Below are 27,139 nucleotides of genomic sequence, written 5' to 3'. Positions count from 1 at the left end.
GATAATTTGGTTAAAAAGTTTGAGATTTTTCTAAAGCGGTACCATAATAGAAAAGTATGTAATCATGGGTATCATTTTAATCGTATTGACCCACAGAATAAAGAAAAGGTGGTTTTAACCGTAAATTGTACAGCATGAAAACGAAACCTTCCAAAATTTGCAAAATTGCGGTTTTCTTTTCAATTTCCCCACACAAATAGCATTTCTATTTAATTTCGCCGTACATTTTATGGTAAATGAGTGATGTCATTACAAAGGACAACTGGTCGTGCAAAAATCAAGACCTCATACTAGTCTGTGGATGAAAATATAAAAGAGTTATCATTTTTAGAAGGTGACGAGAAAAAAACGAAAATGTAAAAATAAAATTGGCCTGGTCCTTACTTTCATATCCAAGTTTGTTTTTTATTTTCCTGCCGTTTCTAGTTTCCAGGAAAGCACTTTCAGCGGGTCTTTACAAGCTGACAGCGAGTACGAGCGCAGGATGATGTCTGTATTCAACCAGGTCCTGGAGGAGGTAGAACTCCTGAGCCGAAAGCATACACCCATCTCTCACCTGGTAAGAAGCGACTATGGGATTTCAGCACGGTACCAACCAAGTTTTAGTATTATTAACTAAGAAGTTGTTATCACCACCTATTAAATGGGCACTGCCACCATTAAAGGGTTACTCCAGTGGAAAACATTTATTTATTTATTTATTTATTTATTTTAATCAACTGGTGCCAGAAAGTTAACCCCTTAAGGATCAGGCCATTTTACCCCTTAGGACCAGAGCGTTTTTTGCACATCTGACCACCGTCACTTTAAGCGTTAATAACTCTAAGATGCTTTTACCGAATATTGTGATTCTGAGATTGCTTTTTTTCGTGACATATTCTACTTTATTTTGGTGGTAAATTTTTGGTATTACTTGCATCCTTTTTTTTGTGATAAATGCCAAAATTTCATGAAAATTTTGAAAATTTAGCATTTTTCTAACTTTGAAGCTCTCTGCTTGTAAGGAAAATGGATATTCCCAATACATTTTATTTTTCTTCACAAATACCATATGTCCACTTTATGTTGGCATCATAAAATGGACATATTTTTACCTTTTGAAAAAATTAGAGGGCTTCAAAGTAGAGCAGCAATATTCAAAAATGTCATGAAAATTGCTAAATCTGAAGGGACAGATGTTACAGAACTACAACTGCCTGGGCAGTCTAGGCATGCTGAGAGGTGTAGTTTGGCAACATCTGGAGGGCTACAGTTTGGGCACCACTGTAACAGTGGTCCCCAAACTGTGACCCTCCAGATGTTTCAATACTACAGCCTTTGGCTGTCTGGGCATGCTGGGAGTTGCAGTTCGGCCTTCCTAGTGGTTGCTACAGTAAAAATCACTTTACTTTCAGTTTCATTTCTCCCCCCCCCCCCCCCCCCCCCCACCATTGATTCCCTACCTGAGCCGGGATCTGCGATGATTGCCGGGCCCCACGAGTCTTCTCCTCCAGGTACCGGCCTCCATGTTCTCCCCCCGTTCTGCCTGACATCCAGGTGTGGGCAGAACGGGGGGTTTCCATGGCAACCCACCATCCTGCTCTGCCATTGGTCAGAATCAGTTCTGACCAATGGCAGGGGATGGGAGGAGATCGCAGCATTGCGATCTCACTCCTACCCTGCAAGATGCTGGGGCCTGTCACTGACAGGTCCGAGCATCCCTATTTTCCGGGTGATCGGGTCACCAGAGACCCGATCAGCCCGAAATAGGAGAAAATCGCATGTCAATTCATTTTCTGTGATCGCCGACATGCGGGGTTCCCGGGACCCCCCTAGGCATTTGCACGGCATGCCTGCTGAACACCATGACGTCCTGGGACATCATTGGTCCTTAAGGCCCAGGGTGCCTTGACGTCCCAGGACATCATTGGTCCTTAAGTGGTTAAACAGATTTATAAGAAAACATAAGAAGGACAGGAGTGCTTCTATGGGTAGGACCACCAAATCAAGGAGAGAAAAGAGAAGGTGAGTAGTACGCTCACCTTCTAGGGTTGTGCAGTAATGAGGCACAACGCTTGCAAGGCTTGTTAGGAATCGCACTGATTCCGGTGCTGGATGGCTGCTGCTGGTTTCCCACGCCGAACTGGCGTATAATGGATAATGGGTTCTCCCCAGAGGAGGCAACAGGATGCCTGATGAAAGGGCCATCCTGGCCCTGAAACGCGTTGCATGCTTCAATAAAGTTTGGATATATATACAGTTTTGGCTCCTACCTTATCCTCTGGGGAGAACCGGCAGCGCAGGATTATTTGCCAACCACCGCAGTGTGCTTGATCCATTATCCAAACAGATTTATAAATTACTTCTATTAAAAAATCTTTACCCTTCCAGTACTTTTTAGCAGCTGTATGCTACGGAGGAAATTCTTTTCTTTTTGAATTTCTTTTTTGTCTTGTCCACATTGCTCTCTGCTGACACCTCTGTCAGTGTCAGGAACTGTCCAGCGCAGCATAGGTTTGATATGGGGATTTTCTCTGCTCTGGTCAGTTCCTGATAAGTGCATCAGGTGTCAGCAGAGAGCACCGTGGACAAGACAAAAAATAAAAAAAATAAAATAAAAAAGAATTTCCTCTGTAGCATACAGCTGCTAACAGGTACTGGAAAGGTAAAGATTTTTTAATAGAAGTAATGTAGAAATCTGTTTAACTTTCTGGCACCAGTTGATTTAAAAAAAATATATATACAGTAGTCCCTCAAGGTACAATATTAATTGGTTCCAGGATAACCATTGTATGTTGAAATCATCGTATGTTGAGACCATAACTCTATGGAAACCTGACAATTGGTTCTGAAGCCACCAAAATGTCATCCAAAAATAGGAAAAAGTGAGGATTAAAGAAAAATAAGTAGATAACTAATATAGGTAAAGCAAATCCTTACATATAAAAGAAAGAAAGATCTGCTGGGAGCTGTAATCACTGTCTATTTCAGTGTTTCCCAAAGAGGGTGCCTCAAGCTGTTGCAAAACTACAACTCCCAGCATGCCCGGACAGCCTTCGGCTGTCCGGGCATGCTGGGAGTTGTAGTTTGGCAACAGCTGGAGGCACCCTCTTTGGGAAACACTGGTCTATGTAGAGGACAGGAGCTTCATCAGGGTCCTGTACAGTACACGCAATGTCCTAAAAAAAAGTAACATGGAGTCGCCCTCACCTGGTGTCCAAAGGAGAAGCTAACCCTGGGGCAGATAAAGAATGCAGAACATGTAATACCTCCCTGTACTGACTGGTGTCTGTACTACCAGACACCAGTCAGTGCATACACTTTAGGAATACAGGGGTTTTACCAGTGAAATATCCATTCTGATTGGTCGGTTCTTCCAGCCAATGACACGTTTTGCAGATTCCATAGTATTGTATGTTGAGTCTGGTTTCAAGTTACAATGGTCCAGAAAAGACCATTGTATGTTGAAACTATTGTATGTTGAGGCCATTGTAAGTTGAGGGATCACTGTGTGTGTGTGTGTATATATATATATATATATATATATATATATATATATATATATATAATGTGTGTGTGTGTGTGTTTTCCACCGGAGTACCCCTTTAACTACTTTTGAATTTTTTTAATAGATTATATAAAATTAGGCAATTAAATATTTTACCTTTTTTTTTTTTTTTTTTGAGGAAAAAGTTCTGACTACTGGGGGTCCCCATACCCCATGTACATTTCTGTTGTCCATTGTTTCTATCTCCTGACCAACTGTGGCAACCGTGCTGCACACATGAAGTGGGGGCTGACTTAGCACTGTTCACTATGCTCCTGGCCTGTCGATCACTGTGCAGACCACGGGATAGAGTGAGAGCAGCAGCCAATAACCAACTACAGAGACAGTAAACATCAGGCATACTGTATACTCCATTGTTTCCAAACTAGGGTGCCTCCAGCTGTTGCAAAACTACAACTCCCAGCATGCCCGGACAGCCTTTGGCTGTCCGGGCATGCTGGGATTTGCAGTTTTGCAACAGCTGGAGGCACCCATGTTGGAAAACACTGGTATACTCTATATAAGCACATACAGACAACCCTGCAGCCTCTCTTCATAACTGGTAAATACATGTTGGAGGTGGGGGAAGGCAGCCCCTGTTATTTTTCTCCATTCTTGTGACTGGTGGAGGTCTGAGCAGTATGCTTAGCAGATCATAATCTTTATTTCAATGGGAAGATGAATATAATCATCTGCAAAACTAAACAACACATACCTAATCCTGGTTTATGGGCAGGAGGCCCCTATACACAGATTGTCTGTATATAGAGTATACCAGTGTTTTCCAACATGGGTGCCTCCAGCTGTTGCAAAAACTGCAAATCCCAACTGCAAACTCCATGCTGGGAGTTGTAGTTTTGCAACAGCTGGAGGCACCCTTGTTGGGAAACAATGGAGTGTGTATACAGTATGCCTGATGTTTACTGTCTCTGTAGTTGGTTATTGTCATCACTTGGCCACTAGGTGGTGCAGTTCTCTTTTGGATTCTTTTTTTATTTTTTGCATAGTGGGATTTAATGACACCACGTAGAGCTGTTTGCAAAGGTTATCATTTTATTTAGCCCCAAATCCAAGACAGGAGGGGTGTAGTGAAAGAAATACATGGCACATTTAAAGGGGTTATCCACCATAAGGTGATTTTAGTACGTACCTAGCAGACAGTAATGGACATGCTTAGGAAGGATCTGCGCTTGTCTTGGGGATAAATGGCTATGTTGTGAGATTATCATAACACTGTGGCTAGCTTTTTGTGAACTGGTATTTCCTGTTTGAGTTTTCTTTTTTGCCTACAAATCCCAGAATTCCATCTCCCCTCCCCCTCCCACACATTGAAGCCACCCCACCCATTGAAACATAAATGAGCTGCATCCATTCAAAAGACCTGTGGTTTTCGATCAGGGTGCCTACAGCTGTTGCATTAGTTTCAGATTGATTGATCTCTCCTCCACCAACTACTCGCTCCACCCATTGAAGCAGACAGGCTCCCTGTCATCAGCTGACTAGTGATGTAATGTCTCGGCCGCATTGCAAGCTGGGAATAATCTGAGACAACAGTCATTTTGTATGCAGGTACAGGCACTATATTATGGACTACACTAACTTTACAGCCGCTGTAGCATAGTCAAATAAAAAAAAATCCTGGAATACCCCTTTTAATGGATGGGATTTAACCAGGTTAACAAATGGCTTTCATAATTCACATCAGATGATAGTGTTGCAAAGAGCTTATAGGTATAGAGGCACCACATAGTTGGGGGTGTAACTTCTGTCAACAGTGGGTAGCGACCACGTAGTCTCTCTTGGTCAGTCTGGTCGGGTGGAGTTGATCTGCAATATCAGACACAGCGAAGGGTTAAGAAGCAGCTCAGCTTGCAGTCCTGCGCTGTTTTCATAACTCTTTGTGAATTAGGGAAACAGCATTTTTTTTATGGGAAAAGGGGGGTGATTCAAACTTTTATTAGGGAAGGGGTTAAATGACCTTTATTAACACTTTTTTTTAAACTTTTTTTTTTGCAGTGTTATAGGTCCCATAGGGACCTATAACACTGCACACACTGATCTCCTATGCTGATCACTGGCATGTATTAACACGCCTGTGATCAGCATTATCGGCGCTTGACTGCTCCTGCCTGGATCTCAGGCACGGAGCAGTCATTCGTCGATCGGACACCGAGGAGGCAGGTAAGAGCCCTCCCAGTGTCCGATCAGCCCGACTGAGCAGCTGGGATACTTTCAGTTTCACTTTAGAAGCAGCGGTCAGCTTTGACCGCCGCTTCTAAAGGGTTAATACCGCACATTGCCGCGATCGGCGATGTGTGGTATTAGCCGCGGGTCCCGGCCGTTGATGAGCGCCGGGACCGAAGCGATATGATGCAGGATCGCGGCGCGATCCCGCTTCATATCGCGGGAGCCGGCGCAGGACGTAAATATACGTCCTGCGTCGTTAAGGGGTTAAGCAGGTGGAGCACAACCTATTCTTAGTGTGACCACTGGCATTTTGCTGCTGCCTTCACCAGACTTTTTAGTAGTTATTCTGAAAGCAATCCGGAGCGCCATTGCACATCAGACCATTTTCCTTCTTATACACACTTTTTATGCAATGAGAGATACTAAAACACACTGCCTCCCCAAAAAAATGCATGCACCCCAAACCCCTAGGACAGGGTTTCCAAACTAGGGTGCCTCCCAGCTGTTGCAAAACTACTACTCCCAGCATGCCCAGACAGTCTTTTTGGTTTCGCTTGAACACTTTTGGGTTTTGTCAAACAACAACAAAAAAATCAGATTGTCTCCTAACGTGATGTATTTAGCTCCTAAAATGAGGTTAAACAAACATTACTGCTTTCTTTCAGAAACAGCGCCACTTTTATTCACAGGCTGTGTTTGGTATTGCAGTTCAGCCCAAGTTAAAGGGGTACTCCACTTGAAAAAATTTTTGTTTTAAAGTTAAACAGATTTGTAAATTACTTCTATTAAAAAAAATCTTAAAGGGGTACTCCGCCCCTGGCATCTTAGATGTTAGATCGCTGCGGTCCCGCTGCTGGGGACCCCGGGGATCGCCGCTGCAGCACCCCACCATCATTACTGCACAGAGCGAGTTCGCTCTGTGCGTAATGACGGGCGATACAGGGGCCAGAGCAGTGTGACGTCATGGCTCCGCCCCTCGTGACATCACGGCCCGTCCCCTTAATGCAAGTCTATGGCAGGGGGCGTGACGACTGCCACGCCCCCTCCCATAGACTTGTATTGACAGGAGCGGGCCGTGACGTCACGAGGGGCGGAGCCATGACGTAACGATGCTCCGGCCCCTGTATCGCCCGTCATTACGCACAGAGCGAACTCGCTCTGTGCAGTAATGATGGTGGGGTGCTGCAGCAGCGGGACCGCGGCGATCTGACATCTTATCCCCTATCCTTTGGATAGGGGATAAGATGTCTAGGGGCAGAGCACCCCTTTAATCCTTTTGGTACTTATCAGCTGCTGTTATGATCCACAGGAAGTTCTTTTCTTTTTGAATTTCCTTTCTGTCTCTCTCTGCTGACACTTCTGTCCATTTTAGGAACTGTCCAGAGTAAGAGCAAATCCCCATAGAAAACCTCTCCTGCTCTCTGGACAGTTCCTAAAATGGACAGACAGAGGTGTCAGCAGAGAGCACTGTGGTCAGACAGAAAGGAAATTCAAAAAGAAAAGAACTTCCTGTGGATCATAACAGCAGCTGATAAGTACTGGAAGGATTAAGATTTTTTTTTTTTTATAGAAGTAATTTACAAATCTGTTTTAACTTTCTGGCACCAGTTAATAAAAAAAAATAAAAATAAAAAGTTTTCCAGTGGGGTACCCGTTTAAATAAATCAGACCAAGCATCTGTACCAGTGTTTTCCAACCGGGGTGTCTCCAGCTGTTGCAAAACTACAACTCCCAGCATGCCCGGACAGCCGAAGGCTGTCCGGGCATGCTGGGAGTTGTAGTTTTGCAACAGCTGGAGGCACCCTGGTTGGGAAACAGTGGTCATGTTTTTCTAACCTTTTTTTTTAAAGTTTACTCTCATTTGGATTACTTTGTATGTGAATGAGAACCTACATTTGTTTTTTCATGATTTCCTCTTGTTTTCCAGCACACCTCGTGCCTGTGTAACGCAGTCATCAGCCTCCTTAAAGTGCCTCTCTCCTTTCAGAGGTATTTCTTCCAGAAGCTGCAGTCTACAAGTATCAAGGTGAGCCCATTGCAGGTCCTCTGTATGCTGAGCGGTACCGCGGCAGGGAGGGGCCATCTCCCCCTTCTATATATATGTTAATGTCTCGTGGCGAGCTGCTTACACGTATTTTACATCGGCAATAACTACCTTATTCTTTATTTTGGAGAAGGAAAATGGTTCCTTTGATGAAAAGCCTTTTAAGCCTGGGCGCTTTATGTAAAAGGGGGGGGGGGGTCGCCTGAGATGATTAGATTTGTAGAACATTTGCCTGGTTTAGTTAATAGCCACCTTACATTAGTCAATGTGTTCTGTACAAGAGCAGGGGAGGGGGTGGGGGGGTGTCCGTACTGATTTCCCCGTGTCTGTCGGAGGAAGCCCCCACCACTTGGAGGAATATTTTAAGGACCGGGGAAGAATGAATGTGCATTAATAACCCACTTCTTACACTGTGTCAACCAGGTTCAATACAATTCAATAAAATGAGGTTTCCACCTTTTTTATTTATTACTTCATTAATAATAGCGCCACATATAAGGCTGTCATTTTGCTTTTTTATTCCCAACATGCTGCAGGTGAACACCTTATATTACAGCACTCTGACCCAAGCACCACTCAAAACTGTAGCCCCCACGTATTAAGAATGCCAGCTCTCCTGCCCAGAGGATGGAACCGATGTCACGAGCCAGGCACACACAAGTGCTGGGGCTGGTACCTAAGGGAAATTGCACATCGGCAAAGCAAAACTCCTCTGAAGGGCAAGGTTTTATCTGCCCTGAGGCGAGAGGAGTATCTCTCCTCAGGCAGAAGACTGCAGAGTCCCTGAGGGGCGGGATGTTCCATGGAGTGGTCATAGATCATACAGTTTAGCAATGTCTACACACCACTCCGTACTGTAATCCATGGCTCCATCCCCATGAGGCTGGGTTCACACTACATTTTTCAACTATGGTTCCCGCATACGTTTTCTATCAAAAACCGTATGGGGAAAAAAAAACGGATGGAACAGTATGGGAAGAAGTAAACCGTATGCGTTTGTAAACCGTATACTGTTTTTAAAAGTGCATACTGTTCCATCCGTTTTTATAGAAAAAAAACATACGTTTTTGAAAATGTTGTTCATTTTTAATGGGAGGGGTCTTGGGAGGGGACTTTAGGATTCAAATGCGCATGTGCAAACTAAAAATGTATACGTTTTTCCCGTATGGAACTGTATACATGTGCGTTTCCCATTGACGTCCATGTTAAAAAAATTAAAAAAACGTATGCGGTTGCAGTACGGTTTTTAACCGGAGACAGAATTGTGGTCAACCACGGTTTTGACTTTTGGGGTTTGGGGGGCTGGTTTAAAATGTTTGCTTCTAGTAGGGCTGGGCGGTATGGCCAAATATTATGTGTATCGCGGTATTTTTGTAACTTACGGCGGTTCCACGGTATATAACGGTATCCCCCCCCCCCCCTCAATTAATTATAAGCCCAGCGCTGTGCTGTCCCCATCGGGGTGCTGCTCTCCTCGTCCTCCTGTTTGTTGCGGCCGTCGGCGCTGACACTCTATACCAGTGGTCTTCAACCTCCAGATGTTTCAAAATTACAACTCCCAGCATGCAGCTGTCCGGGAATGCTGGGAGTTGTAGTTTTGCAACATCTGGAGGTCCGTAGGTTGAAGACCACTGCTCTATACTGTATCCCTATGCCCGGGCTGCAAAAGGTAAACAAAATAAACTTTAACTCACCTTCCTCGTCGGTCCGGACCTGCTTCTTGGAGACAGGAACGACGGACAGCCGTCAGCCTATCACCGGCCGCAATGACAGTGCGGGGACAGAGCAGCGCTGGGAGGATAATTAATTTGGGGGGGGGCAGAACAACGCTCGCGGGTCACATATGATTAGTTACCCGATGGGGACAGCGCAGCGCTGGGCTCATGATTCAGTCATTCCCGAGGGGGAGGGGCCAAACCGGTAGTATTGCGGTATGGGTTAAAATTCATATCGTGCAGCACAAAAATTTCGATATGAACCGCCCAAACCTAGCTCCTAGCTGTGAAAAAGCTAGAATTGACCCTGGAGGTAAGGTTTAGCTACTGGACTGAACTACCCTGGCCAGGGCCGATCGGCTTGTTGGCATCTGAGGCATAGCCCAAACTATGAATAACATGTTATCTTGCTCAATGCTGATATATTGGATGGCAGATTTTAGGGGGGGGTCTCCTCAGGGGTAACCTCTATTAGAATGTGGCCCTACCGAGGCAATGAGCTGACCACTTAGCGCCCCTGAGAAATGTACATTACATGGTGGCCATTCAGATAAATGACCATCTTTGTTATAGGAGGACAGCTTGAGTCAGCCTGAATGGGACCTGCCGTACAGAACTGCTGTTTCTTCTGGCTCTTAAAGAGGGCTATCCCCTGTTTGGTACCTAATTTAACAGTGTTTTCCAACCAGCGTACCTCCTGCTGTTGCAAAACTAGAACTTCCATCATGCCTGGACAGCCGTATTTATCTGCGTATAACACGCACTTTTAAATGGGCACTCTCATTAAAACTAATTTTTGCTATTGCACTCCTTATGGTAAATAAAAAATATTTCTAATATACTTTGTTTAAAAAAAAATGAAGTTTTCTATGTTTTATTTGTGCTTAAAAAAGCTCAAGAGCACATTTTCCCCCATCTCATACACAGACTTAGGACTGAGGTCCAAGTGCAGCCTGGAGTGCTGAGGGGGGTGTGTCCAACCAACAGCATATGGCAGTTAGGTGTGAGAGTAGCTATGATTGGATGAGGTTGGACACACCCCCCTCAGCACTCCAGGCTGAACTTCCTGTGTTTGGGCTTTGGTCCTAAGTCTGTGTATGAGATGGGGGAAAATGTGCTCTTGAGCTTTTTTAAGCACAAATAAAACATAGAAAACTTCTTTTTTTTTATTTTTAAACAAAGTATATTAGAAATATTTATTTACCATAAGGAGTGCAATAGCAAAAATGTATTTTAGAGAGTTACCCTTTAAAACTAAAATAGAAGACAAAACCCTACCGATAAATCTGCTGGTCACTGATCCAAAGTGGTCGCCAGCTGCTTGTTGAAGATCAGCAGCCCGGCCGCAGCTGCTGCAGGCCTGGACGCAATACCTGAATTGAGCAGTCCTTAGTTCAGGTGTTGCGTTTGGTCCCACAGCCGTCGCCGTTGGTCACTGTTCCTAAAGGGATACTCCGCTGCTCAGCTTAGAGCCGGCGCCAGGAGCTCGTGACGTTATAGCCCAGCCCCTCATGCCATCACTCCCCGCCCCCTCAATGCAAGTCTATGGGAAGGGGCGTGACAGACATCATGCCCCCTCCCATAGACTTGCATTGAGGGGGCGGGGCGTGAAATCATGAGGGGGCGGGGCTATAACGTCACGAGATCCCGATGCCGGCTCCAAGCATTCGGAACATTTTGTTCCAAATGCTGAGCAGCGGAGTATCCCTTTTAGCGTCCGGGCTGCTGATCTTCATACAAGCAGCCGGCACTGTGGCCATCAGCGGCTGCAGGGACTTACAAGTGATGTCCCTGACACCGCACAGAGGAGTCGGCAGAGGACACCATTCCTCAGGGCACTGAACCTGAGCCTGCGGAGTGCGCCTTCGGCTGTCTGGGCATGCTGGGAATTGTAGTTTTGCAACAGCTGGAGGCACACTGGTTGGAGAACACTGTTGTTTAACCTCCATGTACCCTATTAGAGCAGTATGGAATTCCTCTGTTTAGTTATAATTCATTGAGCAGTATACATAATGTCCATAGTCTGTACACACTGTACATACATGTGCTCTCCGTGTCTTTTAATATGCTATATGAAGGAAACAGAGACAAGGTTACTTTCCGGTCATTTCTTTACTGTAGCTGAATCCGCAGTGTTTGAAGTTAAAATATCCTGACTCTTCACAAACTTAGCCACCAGTGATGATCCCAGCAGGGGTTTGCCTTAGGGTAGCATGTCACATCATATACTGCAGACATTGGCTGCGGAGGGGGGGGCAGGGAACTGGAAAGACAAAACCTGACTCTCCTGGTGTAACCTGCCTAGTGCTCCATAGCAGGTGCTTGTCTCCACCGCTCACACAAGAGCATTCCACATTATGTCAGTAAGAAGGTTGTTTTAATTTTTTTTCATTTACATTTTTTTTAATAGTATTTACACACACACACAGACAGATAGATATATATATATATATATACCATATTTATCGGCATTTAACATGTACCCTCATTTTAACAGGGAAATTTGAGTTAAAAAAAATAAATGTAAAATAAAGAAATGACTTGATATCTTGATATCTCTGAGATTAATGCCTTATCATTCCCCCTTCCCCCCTCCCCTCAGTCTGATACCTCCACTCTGCCTCATCATTTCCCCCCTCTGATCCCCCCTGTGCCTTATCATTTCCCCCTGGGATCCCCCCTGTTCTGCATCATTTCCCCTCTGTTCCTCATCCTTTTCCCCCCTCTGATTCTCTCCCCCCCCCCCCCCCGTTTGCCTTATCATTTCCCTCCTCTGATCCCCCTGTGCCTCATCATTCCCCCCCTCTGTGCCTCATCATTCCCCCCCTCTGATCCCTCTGTGCCTCATCATCCCCCCCCCCTCTGATCCCTATGTGCCTCATCATTCCCCCCCCCCTCTGATCCCCCTGTTCCTCATCATTCCCCCCCCCCCCTCTGATCCCTCTGTGCCTCATCATTCCCCCCCCCTCTGATCCCCCTGTTCCTCATCATTCCCCCCCCCCTCTGATCCCCCTGTGCCTTATTTCCCCCTGGGATCCCCCCTGTTCTGCATCGTTTCCCCTCTGTGCCTTATCATTTCCCCCCTCTGATCCCCCTGTGCCTCATCATTTCCCCCCTCTGATCCCCCTGTGCCTCATCATTTCCCCCCTCTGATCCCCCTGTGCCTCATCATTTCTCCCCCCCCCCCCGATCCCCCTGGGATCCCCCCTGTTCTGCATCGTTTCCCCTCTGTGCCTCATCCTTTTACCCCCTCTGTTTCTCCCCCCCGCCCGTTTGCCTTATCATTTCCCCCCTCTGATCCCCTGTGCCTCATCATTTCCCCCCTCTGATCCCCCTGTGCCTCATCATTTCCCCTGTGTTCCCCTGCTCTGCCTGATCGTTTGCCCCTCTGTGCCTCATTATTACTCTCTGATCCCCCTTGTGCCTCATCATTTTCCTCTATCGCCCCCCCCCCCCCCCCTTAATGGCGTCCTCTGCCGGCTCCTCTGCGCAGCGTCAGGGTCATCACTTGTCAGTCCCTGCAGCCGCCATTGGTCACTGATTTAAAGTGGTTTCAGTGTCGGCTGCTTGTTCAATATCTGGACTGAGGACTGCTCAATGCAGGTATTGCCTCCGGGCCGGCAGAAACTGCAGCTGGCGACCACTTTAGATCAGTGACCAGTGGATCAGTGACACTAATTGGGGAAACACTGTTTGAGGGTATAAAGTATTATATATCTAACCATGGATATCACACCACATTCAGACGCACACCTTCAGTAAGCTGCTGGTGCATCTGCCAAATTGTCCACAGCCCTACGATTGAAAAAGGTGTCCACTTGGCCCCCACCCGGGGGATTTATATGTAAGTGTTCATTATATGCCAGTGCCTGACGTAGGCTACTGTACAACTATGCACTGGTCTAAGGCTACATGAGAAGTATATAATAATAAGGAAGTCAAGCAATACTCCTGATATGTATCTCTCCTGTATATAAGAAATACAGTGTGGACAGAGCCTTAAGGGGATATTCCGGGCAAAAAATTTTTTATCCTCTATCCAAAGGATAGGGGATAAGATGTCTGATCGCGGGGGTCCCGCTGCTGAGACCTCCCGCGATCTCCCTGCGAGTGCTGAATCTCCAGTTCCGCCCCCTCCCATAGACATAAATGGAGGGGGCGTGGCGTGACGTCACGTCCCCAGTCCCGGAAACCCGGAGGTTTCCGAAACTGGAGATTCAGCACCCGCAGGGAGATCGCGGGGGGTCTCAGCAGCAGGCCCCCCGCGATCAGACATCTTATCCCCTAAAATAAAATGTTTTTGCCTGGAATACCCCTTTAAAGAGGCTTAAAAAAAACTTTGCATAGATCAATAGTACAAGCAATTAAAGGAAATTTTGTAATATATCTTATTAAACAAAAATACTTCTATCTCCTGTTATCAATCCATCCCTGCTGCTCAAATCTTCTCTAAATATATCAGCTCAGCTCTGCAAGACAAGAAATACAATTCTATGTAGGGGGAGGAGTGAGCTCCAACCACCAGCTCTGGGAGAACTGCAAATTATAGATCAAGCCTGCAGAGCAGAAATCTGCTAATAAAATACCAAATACAAGTTATATAATGATCAGAAATAGTGCTGCTCCTCATGGTCACACAGGTCGGCTTATCCTAAAAGTCCTCTGAAATAATGGGTACGTTTGTGGATAGCAGAAGCTATGCATGAATTTATTTTACATATATTAGGGAATTGATCAATACAACTGTTGATGATAAATTCTCCGAAGTGTTTACAGGGAAACTGTCCCATTGATTATAAGCTCCAGTCTGCAGGCATAGTTACATAGTTCTTAATGTTGAAAAACAGACCAGAGTCCATAAAGTTCAACCTATATCCATTTTTTTGTCCCTACTGCGGTGATCCAGAATAAGTAAAAAAAAAAAATCCTATGAGATAAAATGTTCTAGATCAGTAAGGATGAGCAGATTGATATCTAGTTTTATCTATATTCAGTATAACATCATTTATTTTGCTTATTTTAGGCTTAGTAGTCATGTGGGCGGTCCTACTCATTGATTGACAACTATTTATTTAAAGGGGTTATCCAGGAAAAAAACCTTTTTTTTATATATCAACTGGCTCCAGAAAGTTAAACAGGTTTCTAAATTACTTCTATTAAAAAAATCTTAATCCTTTCAGTACTTATGAGCTTCTGAAGTTGAGGTGTTCTTTTCTGTCTAAGTGCTCTCTGATGACACGTGTCTCGGGAACCGCCCAGTTTAGAAGCAAATCCCCATAGCAAACCTCTTCTAAACTGTGCGGTTCCCGAGACACGTGTTATCAGAGAGCACTTAGACAGAAAAGAACAACCTTAACTTCAGAAGCTCATAAGTACTAAAAGGATTAAGATTTTTTAATAGAAGTAATTTACAAATCTGTTTATCTTTCTGGAGCCAGTATATATATATATATATATATATATATAAAATATATAAAATTTTTCCAGGATAACCCCTTTAAGTGTGCATATAGAGGGAGCAGTCAATCACTGAGTAGGACTGCCCACATGACTATTCAGCCCAGAATGATCTGAAATGACCTGGAAGTTATCCTGGAACTTTTCCCACAGTACTATATATCAGTGGTCTTTAACCTGCGGACCTCCAGATGTTACAAAACTACAACTCCCATCATGCCCGGACAGCCGTTGGCTGTCCGGGCATGATGGGAGTTGTAGTTTTGCAACATCGGGAGGTCCACAGGTTGAAGATCGCTGTTATATATGAATCTGCCCAGCTCCTCCTGATCTATGTCATGATGCCTGCAGATCGGGCTGCATTATCAATGTGACAGTTTCCCTTTAAATCCCTGTCATCTATGCAAAATACAAAACTGAGGGCATCTTTTTGTGTTTTTAATTTTTTTTTCTGAATTAGCTGGCACTGTCCCCATCACCGCGCAATCCTACAGAGCCTATAGCTGTACAGAGCAACCAGCAGATGGCACTAAAGGTGGAAGGGGTTGTTCAGCACGGCTCCAAACCGGGACTGTTCCGTAAGATCCAGTCTGTCTGCCTCAGCGTCTCCTCCACACTGCAGAGCAAACCAGGACAAGACTTTAAAGTAAGTTCTGACTATATTAGGTAAAGGGGGCTCCTTCATATTGCTGTCGGGCTTTCTTATACGTAGCTCCATCGCCAAGTCCATTGGAATGACCGGAGTTTAGTGGTGAAAAAAATTGTGCATGCACTTTTTTTTTTTTTTTTTCTCCGCTAAACTTTAGAAAATTACCAGACGCCAATTCAAGTCAATAGGATCTGTCGGAATCCGGTGGAGTTCATTTTTCTACCATTTGGAGCAAAAAAAGATCCGGACATGCCCTTAACGGGTGGGAGCACAACGGCAATGTGAACTTAGCCTAAAATGTTACATTTGGTGTTTTTTTTTTTTTATTCGTTTTATTGAAAAGTAAATAACGTTAGACCACAGACCCATTAAAGTGAACACGAAGCATATCTACGGTACATAGAAAAGGGTCATGAGACCATACATCAAGTTACAGAATGCAAGCGACAGGATACTCCAGGTTACATCACATGGTATACATCGAAGTCATAAAACACTACCTAACTGAGGTAGGTAAACTGAAAACAAAATAGAACAAGAAGGCGAACATTCGCCAAAATTAGCAATCGTATACCATCCCGCGAGGAGCACCAATACTATCACTAGTTAGTGGTACCATCAAATAACCCATGATAAATAACCCCGAAAGGCACCCACGCATCCGTTACATTTGGTGTTTCTTTGCTGTTTTTTTTTTTTTATTAAATTTTTTTGCCTTTGTGTTTAGTTAGTAGTTTTCAAGTCTAGGGAATTTAACTGGTCCAGGTCCAGGATATTTTAAAGGAGTAGTCCAGTGGTGACCCAGTGGTGAACAACTTATCCCCTATCCTAAGGATAGGGGATAAGTTGCAGATCGCGGGGGGTACGACCGCTGGGGCCCCCTGCGATCTCCTGTACGTAGACCCGACAGCCCGCGGGAAGGGGGCGTGTCGACCTCCGCACGAAGCGGCGGCCGACACGCCCCCTCAATACAACTCTATGGCAGAGCCGAAGCACTGCCTTCAGCAATCTCCGGCTCTGCCATAGAGATGTATTGAGGGGGCGTGTCAGCCGCCGCTTCATGCGGAGGTCGACGCCTGCTATCTGGCCGGAGAGCCTGGCCCCCGTACAGAGAGATCGCAGGGGGCCCCAGCGGTCGGACTCCCCGCGATCTCAAACTTATCCCCTATCCTTAGGATAGGGGATACGTTTTTCACCACTGGACTACCCCTTTAAAGAGTACCTGTCATCAAACCATATTTTCTAAACTAACTCCGATTATATTCCCTAACTAACACCCCTCCTACCTTCATCTGTCTGGGCAAGCTGGGAGTTGTAGTTTTTTGCAACAGCTGGAGAGCATCCTGTTTGGAGGAAAACTGCCCTGTCTATATGCCATCATTTTATGAGATGGAGATACCCCTTTACACTGTCATCATCAGTGTCACCTGCACTAACCTGTCAGTACAGACAAGTAGTGCAGGTGACACTGATGACAATGATACTTACCTGGTCCCGTTATGTCCAGCAATCTTCCGCTGTATCTTTCGTTCCGTCACCACTACTGTTTGCTAGCAGCAGGACCCAGCATAAAAGCAGCAGCGGTGACGTCACGAAGCTCTGCCCATGCTCCAAGTCGGCCCGTGAACGAAAGATACGGCAGGAGAACCAGAGCACGGAACGGGACCAGGTAAGTATGGTTGTCATCAGTGTCCCTGCAATACCTGCCTGTACCGATGGGTTAATGCAGCTGAAAATGATGACAGATTTCTTTTAAAGACACTCATCCCATGTCACTGCATGCGGAAAACCAATTGAATGACCGATGCAAGTAATACAGTATGTACATATGAGCTATGTCTAATCATACCCATAATCTGCAGTGTAGTAGATTTCTGTACACTATCGCTCTAGAACTATACAAAGGGCAAAGGTTTGAGTCAGATCAGAAATAATCAATAGAATCCAGCATAAAGCACACACACCTTATCTGTAATAGGTGTATAGATTTTCTTTTGACTATTACGTGTTTTACAATGTAAGTGCCCGTGTGTGAGAAATGTTATAAACTCTGAGCCTAGATGATGGACTGTACCTGGATTATATGTGATCAACATCATCAATCCCTGTATAATGTGTAACCTTAAAGGGGTACTCCAGTGGGGGAAAACATTTTTTTTAAATCAGCTAACACCAGAAAGTTATACAGATATGTAAATGATTTCTATTTAAAAATCTTAATCCTTTCAGTACTTATCAGCTGCTTTATACTACAGAGGAAGTTGTGTAGTTCTTTCCAGTCTGACCACAGTGTTCTCTGCTGACATCTTTCCGTGTCAGGAACTGTCTAGAGCCGGAGTAAATCCCCATAGCAAACCTCTCCTGCTAAATGTTGGCCAAATTTTGATGTAAAAACGACTGGGTCAGAGCATCTCCAGTACGGCTGTTCCTGGTGAAGGATGCCAAATGATCATTGATGTGTGTGGGGAGTTAAAGGGGTACTCCGACCCTGAGACATTTTATCCCCTATCCAAAGGCTAGGGGATAATATGTCTCACCACGGGGGTCCCGCCGCTGGGGACCACCGTAATCTTGTATTCGCCACCCACCTGTTTGAGCTGCATGCCGCGGTGCCAGCTCACAAACAGCCGGGTGGCGACCGTGGGATCGGAGAATCGTGACGTCACGACTCCGCCCCCGTGTGACGTTACCCCCCGCCCCGCTATGCAAATATATGGGAGGGGGCGTGACGGCCGTGATGTCACGATACTCCAGCCCCGTGGTCGCCACCCGGCTGTTTGTGAGCTGGCAACGCGGCGTGCAGCTCAAACAGGTGGGTGGTGAATACAAGATTGCGGGGGTCCCCAGCGGCGGGACCCCTGCAGTGAGACATCTTATCCCCTATCCTTTGGATAGGGGATAAGATGTCTCAGGGCCGGAGTACCCCTTTAAAGGAGTTCTGTAGTGAAACATAACTTATTTCCTATCTAAAGGATAGGGGATAAGTTATAGATTGCGGGGGGTGCGACCGCTGGGACCCCGCGATCTCCTGAACGGGGCCCCGGCAATTTGCTGGAAGGGGGCATGCTGACCCCCGCACGGAACGGCGGCCGACACACCCCCTCCATGTATCCCATAGAGATACATGGAGGGGCGGGGTCGGAACGGCCGCTTCCGGCAGACACTCGGGGCCCCGTTCAGGAGATTGTTGGGGTCCCAGCGGTCGGACCCCACAATCTATAACTTGGTTTTCTTTCCTTTGGATAGGGGATAAGTTATGTTTTACTGCAATTCTCCTTTAAAGGGGTACTCCCGTGGAAAACTTTTTTTTATTTTAAATAAACTGGTGCCAGAAAGTTAAACAGATTTGTAAATTACTTCTATTAAAAAAATCTTAATCCTTCCAGTACTTTTTAGGGGCTGTATACTACAGAGGAAATGCTTATCTTTTTAGATTTCTCTGATGTCATGACCACAGTGCTCTCTGCTGACCTCTGCTGTCCATTTTAGGAACTGTCCAGAGCAGGAGAAAATCCCCATAGCAAACATATGCTGCTCTGGACAGTTCCTAAAATGGACAGCAGAGGTCAGCAGAGAGCACTGTGGTCATGACATCAGAGAAATCTAAAAAGATAAGAATTTCCTCTGTAGTATACAGCCCCTAAAAAGTACTGGAAGGATTAAGATTTTTAATAAAAGTAATTTACAAATCTGTTTAACTTTCTGGCACCAGTTGATTTAAAATAAAAGTTTTCCACGGGAGTACCCCTTTAAGGCTAGCCCTTCTGGTCCGATTCTGCACAAATACATACACACGTTGAGTTATGTGTATATCTATCTATATAATATATAATTAATAATAATAATAATATTTATTATAACCTTTTTAATATTCAGAGTTGAACATATTCATATATTTATTTTTCCCCAGGCCTTCCCATCTCTAATTGCTAGTGTGCACTTCTCCTAATCTTCATCTAGCCGTAGCCAAGCCTATTGTATCTAAATCACATGTTACAAAAAAAAAAAAAAATCTAAAATAAATGTGGTCCAGATTTTTGTTACTTGCATAGTCTCTGTCCCCCCCCCCCCGCTGTGAAGAGTCATTTTGCATTCATGTATTTGGAAGGTCACAGATTACCGGCCTTTGTAGAAGCCTCGGAGAAAGACCTCACGAGGCAGCTTCATCCACCAAGCAGCACATTGCTGGCGGCCTCCCCGCACCCTGATGTCAAGTGACATGTCTGGGAGCGGTAGTAATTGGCAGGGCCTCGGTGCAGCCGTCACAGATTGTCAGCGCTGCCTCTAATTGATTCTTTCATAAAAACTGAACCTCGCCAGGATGGATGAAGGACTAGAAGAAGAAATGGAAAGATGTGATGATACTGGTTGGGCCCTGTTCACAGGCTATGGACATCCATTAAATATATTCCGTCCAGTGAAACATATCTTAGAGAAGACCACCCCCCTTACCCAGACCAGATTGTCAGTTTAGTATTTATTATGCATTCTTTGAGAAGACCACTGCCCTAGAAGACTTTTTTTTTAATTTATTTTTTTAGTGTAGTTTTGGTTGGTTGTCTCAGAGGTTTCCCAACCAGTGTGCCTCCAGCTGTTGCAATACTACAACTCCCAGCATGCAACTCTCAAGTTTATCTTCTATCCAGACCTTAGTGTCTCCATTGTTACAGACTACAAACATACCCTGTGTTGTCTGATCCTGAAGTCATGTGTTATTCCTTTCTATCTGTCCCTGAACATCAGTGTTTCCCAACCGGTGGGCCTCCAGCTGTTGCAAAACTACAACTCCCAGCATGAAACTCTCTGTTCATCTTCTATCCAGACCTTAGTGACTCCATGGTTACAGACTACAAACATACCCTGTGTAGTCTGATCCTGAAGTCATGTGTTGTTCTTTTCTATCTGTCCCTGAACATCAGTGTTTCCCAACCGGTGGGCCTCCAGCTGTTGCATAACTACAACACCCAGCATGCAACTCTCTGTAACCATGGAGACACACAGGTCTGCACAGAAGATGAACAGACTACAAACATACCCTGTGTAGTCTGATCCTGAAGTCATGTGTTATTCTTTTCTATCTGTCCCTGAACATCAGTGTTTCCCAACCGGGGTGCCTCCAGCTGTTGCAATACTACAACTCCCAGCATGCAACTCTCTGTAACCATGGAGACACATAGGTCTGCACAGAAAATGAACAGACTACAAACATACCCTGTGTAGTCTGATCCTCAAGTCTGATGTTCAGGGACAGATAGAAAAGAATAACACTTGACTTCAAGATCAGACTACACAGGGTATGTTTGTAGTCTGTAACCATGGAGACACACAGGTCTGCATAGAAGATGAGCAGAGAGTTGCATGTTGGGAGTTGTAGTTTTGCAACAGCTGGAGGCTCACTGGTTGGGAAACACTGATGTTCAGGGACAGATAGAAAAGAATAACACGTGTTTCCCAACCCGTGTGCCTCCAGCTGTTGCAAAACTACAACTCCCAGCATGCAACTCTCTGTTCATCTTCTATGCAGACCTGTGTGTCTCCATGGTTACAGACTACAAACATACCCTGTGTAGTCTGATCCTGAAGTCATGTTTTATTCTTTACTATCTGTCCCTGCACATCAGTGTTTCCCAACCAGTAAGCCTCCAGCTGTTGCAAAACTACAACTCCCAGCATGCCCGGACAGCCGCTGGCTGTCCGGGCATGCTGGGAGTTGTAGTTTTGCAACAGCTGGAGGCACACTGGGTGGGAAATGCTGCTTTAACTCAATGCCTGCATAATATGTTGGCGCCAAACCAGTGAGTAAAGCATATGCTCCTCCTGGCTATATCTTGAGATTGGTGAGGGTCTCTGTACTGAGCCCCAAACCGATCAAAAGTGTTAAACAAAACACTGTCCATTCTATTCTTTTATAATATTGTTCTTTTAAAGGGGCAGCACTGTAAAACCCAAAAATGCAGCTGACTCTGACAAGACTGTGTTTTGCTTTTAGTTGCCAGCGGAGGCGGTAAGGAGCGAAATCGAGCAGCGGGTGGAACCCCACAATGATTACTTCAGCACCCAGTTCCTGCTAAACCTGACCGTCCTGGGAACGCACCAGATCAACGTAGAAGCTTCGGTCGTGGACGCCAACGGCATCCTATGGAAGACCGGCCCGAAAACCACCATCTTCGTCAAGTCCCTGGAAGACCCTTACACTCAGCAAGTACGGCTACAGCAACAGCCGCAGGTCCAGCAGCCCCCGCAGCAGCCACCGCAGCGGAACGCATACTCAAGATTTTGAGTAGGATTCCAACAAATAGAGAAGGTTTTGTTACTGTTTCTTTTTATCTATCTCCTAACCAGGGGTCAAAAAAGTGTTGGAACTCACACAAGATTTCCACTTTAAGGGCTGGTCCTGCAGGACTCCTGCTAATGGGAACAGTGTTCCTGCTGTGGAAAAAGTGCAGGAACTCCATTCCCATGCATTCTGCAGTACTTGAGCCCTGCTCTTAACTGTAGGAAAACCATTTTCTATTAAATATTCTATTCTGTGTAATATACTGAAGCATTTTGTGCGTTGTTTTTAGTTTACAACCTGGCACTGCTAAATGCACTCCATCTCCGGCATTGTGCGTACAGTACGGAGAGATCGCTTCTGGTTCGGTCACCATTAATATCGCAGCAGCAATGGCTGCCTGTTCTATGGAGACATTAACAATGCAAGACGGTTTTGGTGCTCATCGAACATGGAGGTCAGTATAATGAAACCAAATGACTATGCTCTGTTGCCTTTGCATACATTAAATCAGTGTTTCGCATCCAGGGTGCCTCCAGCTGTTGCAAAACTACAACTTCCAGCATGGCCGGACAGCCAAAGGCTGTCCGGCCATGGTGGGAGTTGTAGTTTTGCAACAGCTGGAGGCACCCTGGTTGGAAAAAACTGTAAAAACTTGCCAAAATGCAACATGTGAAGACTTCAAATCCTGACAAAACAACTCAATTGTGACTATAGGAAATATTTCTCCTTAAAATGCACTTAAGAAAACACATCAAAACTGCACATAATGTGAGCGGACACCAACCCACGTATGAGTCTTAGCTGTTTAAGGGGTCTGGTTGCTGGAGTCTAGCCAGATGATTAGAACACAAGGTGCATTGATGAGACAACACACTCTTTTCTCTGCAAATCTATAGGATTTATGGGACATTTAGGCAGCATGAGAAAAATTCTTTGACCCAAGCCTGCCACTTCAGTTAAAACAAGTAAGCAGAAGGCATGCACAAGAGCCTTTACATTTGAATTTTTTTTAAATTAATAATAGCCTATGCTGCACTATAGAAGCAAAAACATTTCCAGGCTGCTTCTTTAACAGATTGTATTCATGTAAATGGATTAAACCACAGAACTGATTTGATATTGCATTACTGAAATATGATGTGCGTTTTGTACATTATGGCCTGGGTCACAAGGGGGGTGGGGGGGGTGGAGTGAGCTGCAATGTGTTTGTCGCTGCGGATGAGAAAAGAGACTGCACAGCATGCACCCGACTGCGGCTGGGTAGCTCTGAGTGTTCGCTCGTAGGGGCGTATTTCTACAGCCGGAAATGTGCCAATACAAGCGGACACACAGAGCTACCCAACATCGCCCGCCCCCCCCCGTGTGACCCTGCCTTAGTGGGAATTTGTTGTATTTTATGCTTTTAACCGGTGTACGTCATTTTGAGTGACACAGGTGTGTTAGGAAGGATGAAGTGTGGGTATTTGTGCATTAGTAGGCGTTAAAGGGGTACTCCGCTGCTAGACATGTTTTCCCCCTATACATAGGATCCGGCCGCTGGGGACCCCCGCAATCTCTGCCGTGGCACCCCAGTACACCAGTGCACAGAACAAACTGCGCTCCATGCTGCATGACTGGCGAACACCGCCGCACGCCCCCTCCATTCATGTCTATGGGAGGAGGCGTGGTGGCTATGTATTAGCCATCACGCCCCCTCTCAGATATAAATAGGGGGGTGGGCATAACGTGAAGTCACGAACATGTGTTCTGGACGAGACTCTACTTGCTCAGACATCGCTGGGCGTTTTACGGCCAAGTACCCCTTTAAGGGTACGTTCACACTGCGGAATTCCCGCTGAATTCCACGTGCGGAATTCCGCGGTGTGAACTTAACATTAGTGTGAATGGGTCTCCGCGAGACCCGTTCACACTGCGGAATGTCTGCGGCGGACAATTCTGCTGCTGAAATTGTTCGACGCAAAGAAAGAACATGTTCATTCTTTGCACGGATTCCTCGAGCACTGCATAGCCGTCAAAGGTGGCGGCTCAGTTCCCTAGCGCCGAAGTATTTTCGTCGGCGGCCGCCAGACGGAATCTCTGCTCGCTGAATTCAGCAAGCGGAGATTTCGCAGTGTGAACGCACCCTAAGACTAGCTGAAACCAGCAGGTTTCCTTTAAATACAGCTATGAAGATATGTAATACTGAGTGCTGGCCATGCGCCATTGTCTAAACTAACAGAAGTCTATAAGCTGTGCGCCATTAGCCAAGGTAAGCTGTATGTGTAAATTATACCCCTTCCACATCCACTCACACCATCACTGTTGCTAAACTGGCTGTATCAACAACAGCCTGTGCCAAATATCACTAGATTACATTTTTTTTTTTTATCAAGCTAAGATTATATGTATTTACACTGCCTGTTCATCCTTGTCTGGACTTTACGATCTGTACATAATTTTTCTAAGCTGAAGGCCCTGGGTCTCTGCTTTTGACTGACCATATCTTAGGCCAGGTTACCTCCAACCAATAATAAAGTGATGGCATACCCTAGCAACCGGTTTCCCAACCAGGGTGCCGCCAGCTGTTGCAAATCTAAAACTCCCAGCCAAAGGCTGTCCAGGCATGCTGGGAGTTGTAGTTTTGCACCTGGAGGCACTCTGGTTGGGAAACACTAGCCTATACAGAAACCATAAGCTCCCATTATATTTTTGATTGCATTTGGAGTAAAGCGCCTTCCACATTTAGAGTGTCGGGTTTTTTCTAGTGGGAAATGATGTTTCAGACTTGCAGGATTCCACCCTATTTACTATGGGGATCACAGATTTACAAGTCGGGAAAGTTTTCTGAGCAGCTTTTTCTAGGTGGACATTTCCAGCCATTTATTCACAGGATTTTCTGTGAATTCAATAGTAAAAAGGTCGGGGTTCTATAACCACGCCCCTTTTTGGGCCTGCCATGCCCCCTTCGTGACAGACCATGCCCCTTTTTCATCTTTTCACAATGGCAATGTTGGGTTAGTTGGATTTTCCTAATGCACGCTGTGCGAGACATGTCTCAGACACTGCGCACCAAAATAACTTGGAAAAACCCGACAAAAACGAGTGTGTTTTAGCTCAGTAAATGAGGGCCTGTGAGTATTACACATGACCTGTTCACTCTCCTGCCATGTCTTAGTATCTTAGAACTGTACCTCAGTTGTAACTCTTGGAAATGTGTGAGTTGTATTTTTGCAACAGCTGGAGGCACACTAGAAAGGAAGCACTGGTATAGAGAGACAAACCAGGTATGTCTGGACCCCCTTGTCACTGACAGCTTTCACATTCCCCTCCTATGTTAGGTTTAGCACAAGCCGGTGCCAATGTGACTCTATAGAAAAGGTGAGTCCGGGACACCGCCTACAGCCCAGACATGGCACTGACTTATTTTCATCTCTTTCTGAACATGCAGAAAAGTCCTTGAAGGCTTATGCTTCCAGTCTGATGGCAACGGAGGCCAAGAAGTCTGAGCAGGGAAAATAATTTTACCAGCAGCGATTTGATTCCTTGATATACTGCATGGACAGAAACCTCAGTCGAAAATGAGAAAAAATAGACTAAATGTGTCTAGATGGGTAAGGAAATTCCACGTGAATTTATTATATTAAAGGGGTATTTCAGTTTTTTATTTTTTTATTTGATTATGCTACAGTTAGTGTAGTTCATAATATAGTGTCTCTACTTGTGTTCAATGGCTGGTCTCGCAATTCTTCTGCGATTTTTGCCCCAATGTTCGTTTCTAGCAGCATACAAAATGAGTGTCGTCTCAGGTTTTCCCAGGTTGCAGTGCAGCCCGAGACTTTCCATCACAAGTCAGGTGTTCAAAGGGATCCTGTTTGTTTTCATGGATGGGCGAAAGATCATTCTAAAGGGATTTCTAGTTTTGCAACAGCTGGAGGCACCCTGGTTAAAAAACACTGGTCTGTTGTTTACAGCACAGCATGAAAGGCAGCTCAGGTGTGCTTTAATGGATGGGATGGCTGATGTGTGGGAGGAAGAAAAGGGACTTACAGACAAGAATGGATCCTTCCTAAGCATGTCTGGCAGGTAAGTACTAAAATAACCCCTTTTTAAGAAAAGAATAAAATGAATCATGTTTATTGACTGTCCGTTGTATATCACATCATACGGCTGCTTCCAACAGCAACATATAAAAAGAAAGAAAAAAGAATCTGTAAATTTGACACTATAATATTATAAAAGACAAATTAAAGTTGAAAATGATTGCAAACGCTCCCATATACACAATGGAAATTCCGCTCAGGTTTACAGTTTTCATTGGGATTCTGACGATAAAATTAACATGTTATATGCTGCTTGCCGCTAGGAGGCTGACACAAGGCAAAAAAAAAAAAAGTCTGCTCCTCCCAGCAGGATATACCCGCCTCCTGGCTCTGAGCAACTCAGTTTTAGCTTAGTGACAGCAGGAGTCAGACACAGGTCTGCAGCTCTCCAGACCTGACCTTATTTCTTTTGTATTTTTTTTCCCTAGTTTCAGCGTATTGTTAGATTTTTTCTGCTTTGTTATTTTTTCTAGCGTGACGCTGCCTGGTCCCCCACTTGCGAGCTAGGGGCACAGTGCATTGTTGAATGGACTGTTAACCCCTCCTCGCTGCCAACCAGCGCCTGGTGGTGTACCCTCGGTCCGGGTCCCCCAATTGTCCCTGTTTGCCAGGTCGGGCTTAAGGCAGGTGGCCCTAGCTGGTTTTCTTCCCCCCTTCTTCTACTACTATGGGGATGTAGAGTGTGCTCTGGGGGTCAGGGCTGTGACCACTCCTGGAGCTGCGCATGCTGTAGGGGTCAGCTGGCCCCTTCTCCTCTGCTACTGGCCCAGAGTGGACCTGGATACATACAGCCCAGCTCTGCTGCTAATCTCAGCGTCCCTGCCTTAGCGGGTGCTTCCTCCGGCGATTTGGCAGATTTAGCGCAACAAATCACTAATGTGGGGGACTACCTCTGCTCGGCTTCCTTAGAGTCGGCCCGCTGCACGACCTTTGTCTCAGGCAATCTAGTGGCTCAGGCCATCTTTCAAGGCTCACCCCTCCTGGAAGTCGGGGGTCCGTTCCAAGCGCCCCTCTTCCAAATCTGGGACTCGCAAGCCTCCCACTGCCTGAGGGTGCGCCCCCATCCGAGTCTTCCCCTCGGGTGGGGGGGTCGCCTGTTTCTCTTTCAGGATGTTTGGCTGGCGCAAGTTCAGGATGCTTGGGTTCGAGAGGTCGTATCCTCTTCTATTCCCTGGGATTGTTTTTTTTCCGGTCCCACCCTCCTC

At 45.6% G+C, this 27,139-nt stretch overlaps 1 protein-coding gene across 1 annotated transcript in view; it reads left to right on the top strand.

The window, feature by feature from the left end:
• The window catches only part of INTS7 (integrator complex subunit 7), a 63,202-nt gene extending 40,843 nt beyond the window's left edge, over positions 1-22,359 (top strand). The window contains exons 17-20 of the mRNA XM_056568255.1: positions 427-559; positions 7,641-7,739; positions 15,390-15,575; positions 21,568-22,359. Coding sequence (XP_056424230.1) covers positions 427-559; positions 7,641-7,739; positions 15,390-15,575; positions 21,568-21,858 — 709 coding nt within the window. The 3' untranslated portion in view covers positions 21,859-22,359. The remainder of the gene's footprint in view (positions 1-426; positions 560-7,640; positions 7,740-15,389; positions 15,576-21,567) is intronic.
• Positions 22,360-27,139: the final 4,780 nt, after the last annotated feature.

The sequence above is a fragment of the Hyla sarda genome, chromosome 3 (genome assembly GCF_029499605.1).
Source record: "Hyla sarda isolate aHylSar1 chromosome 3, aHylSar1.hap1, whole genome shotgun sequence".
Classification (NCBI taxonomy): domain Eukaryota; kingdom Metazoa; phylum Chordata; class Amphibia; order Anura; family Hylidae; genus Hyla; species Hyla sarda.
This window is presented reverse-complemented; position numbering and strand designations above follow the sequence as displayed.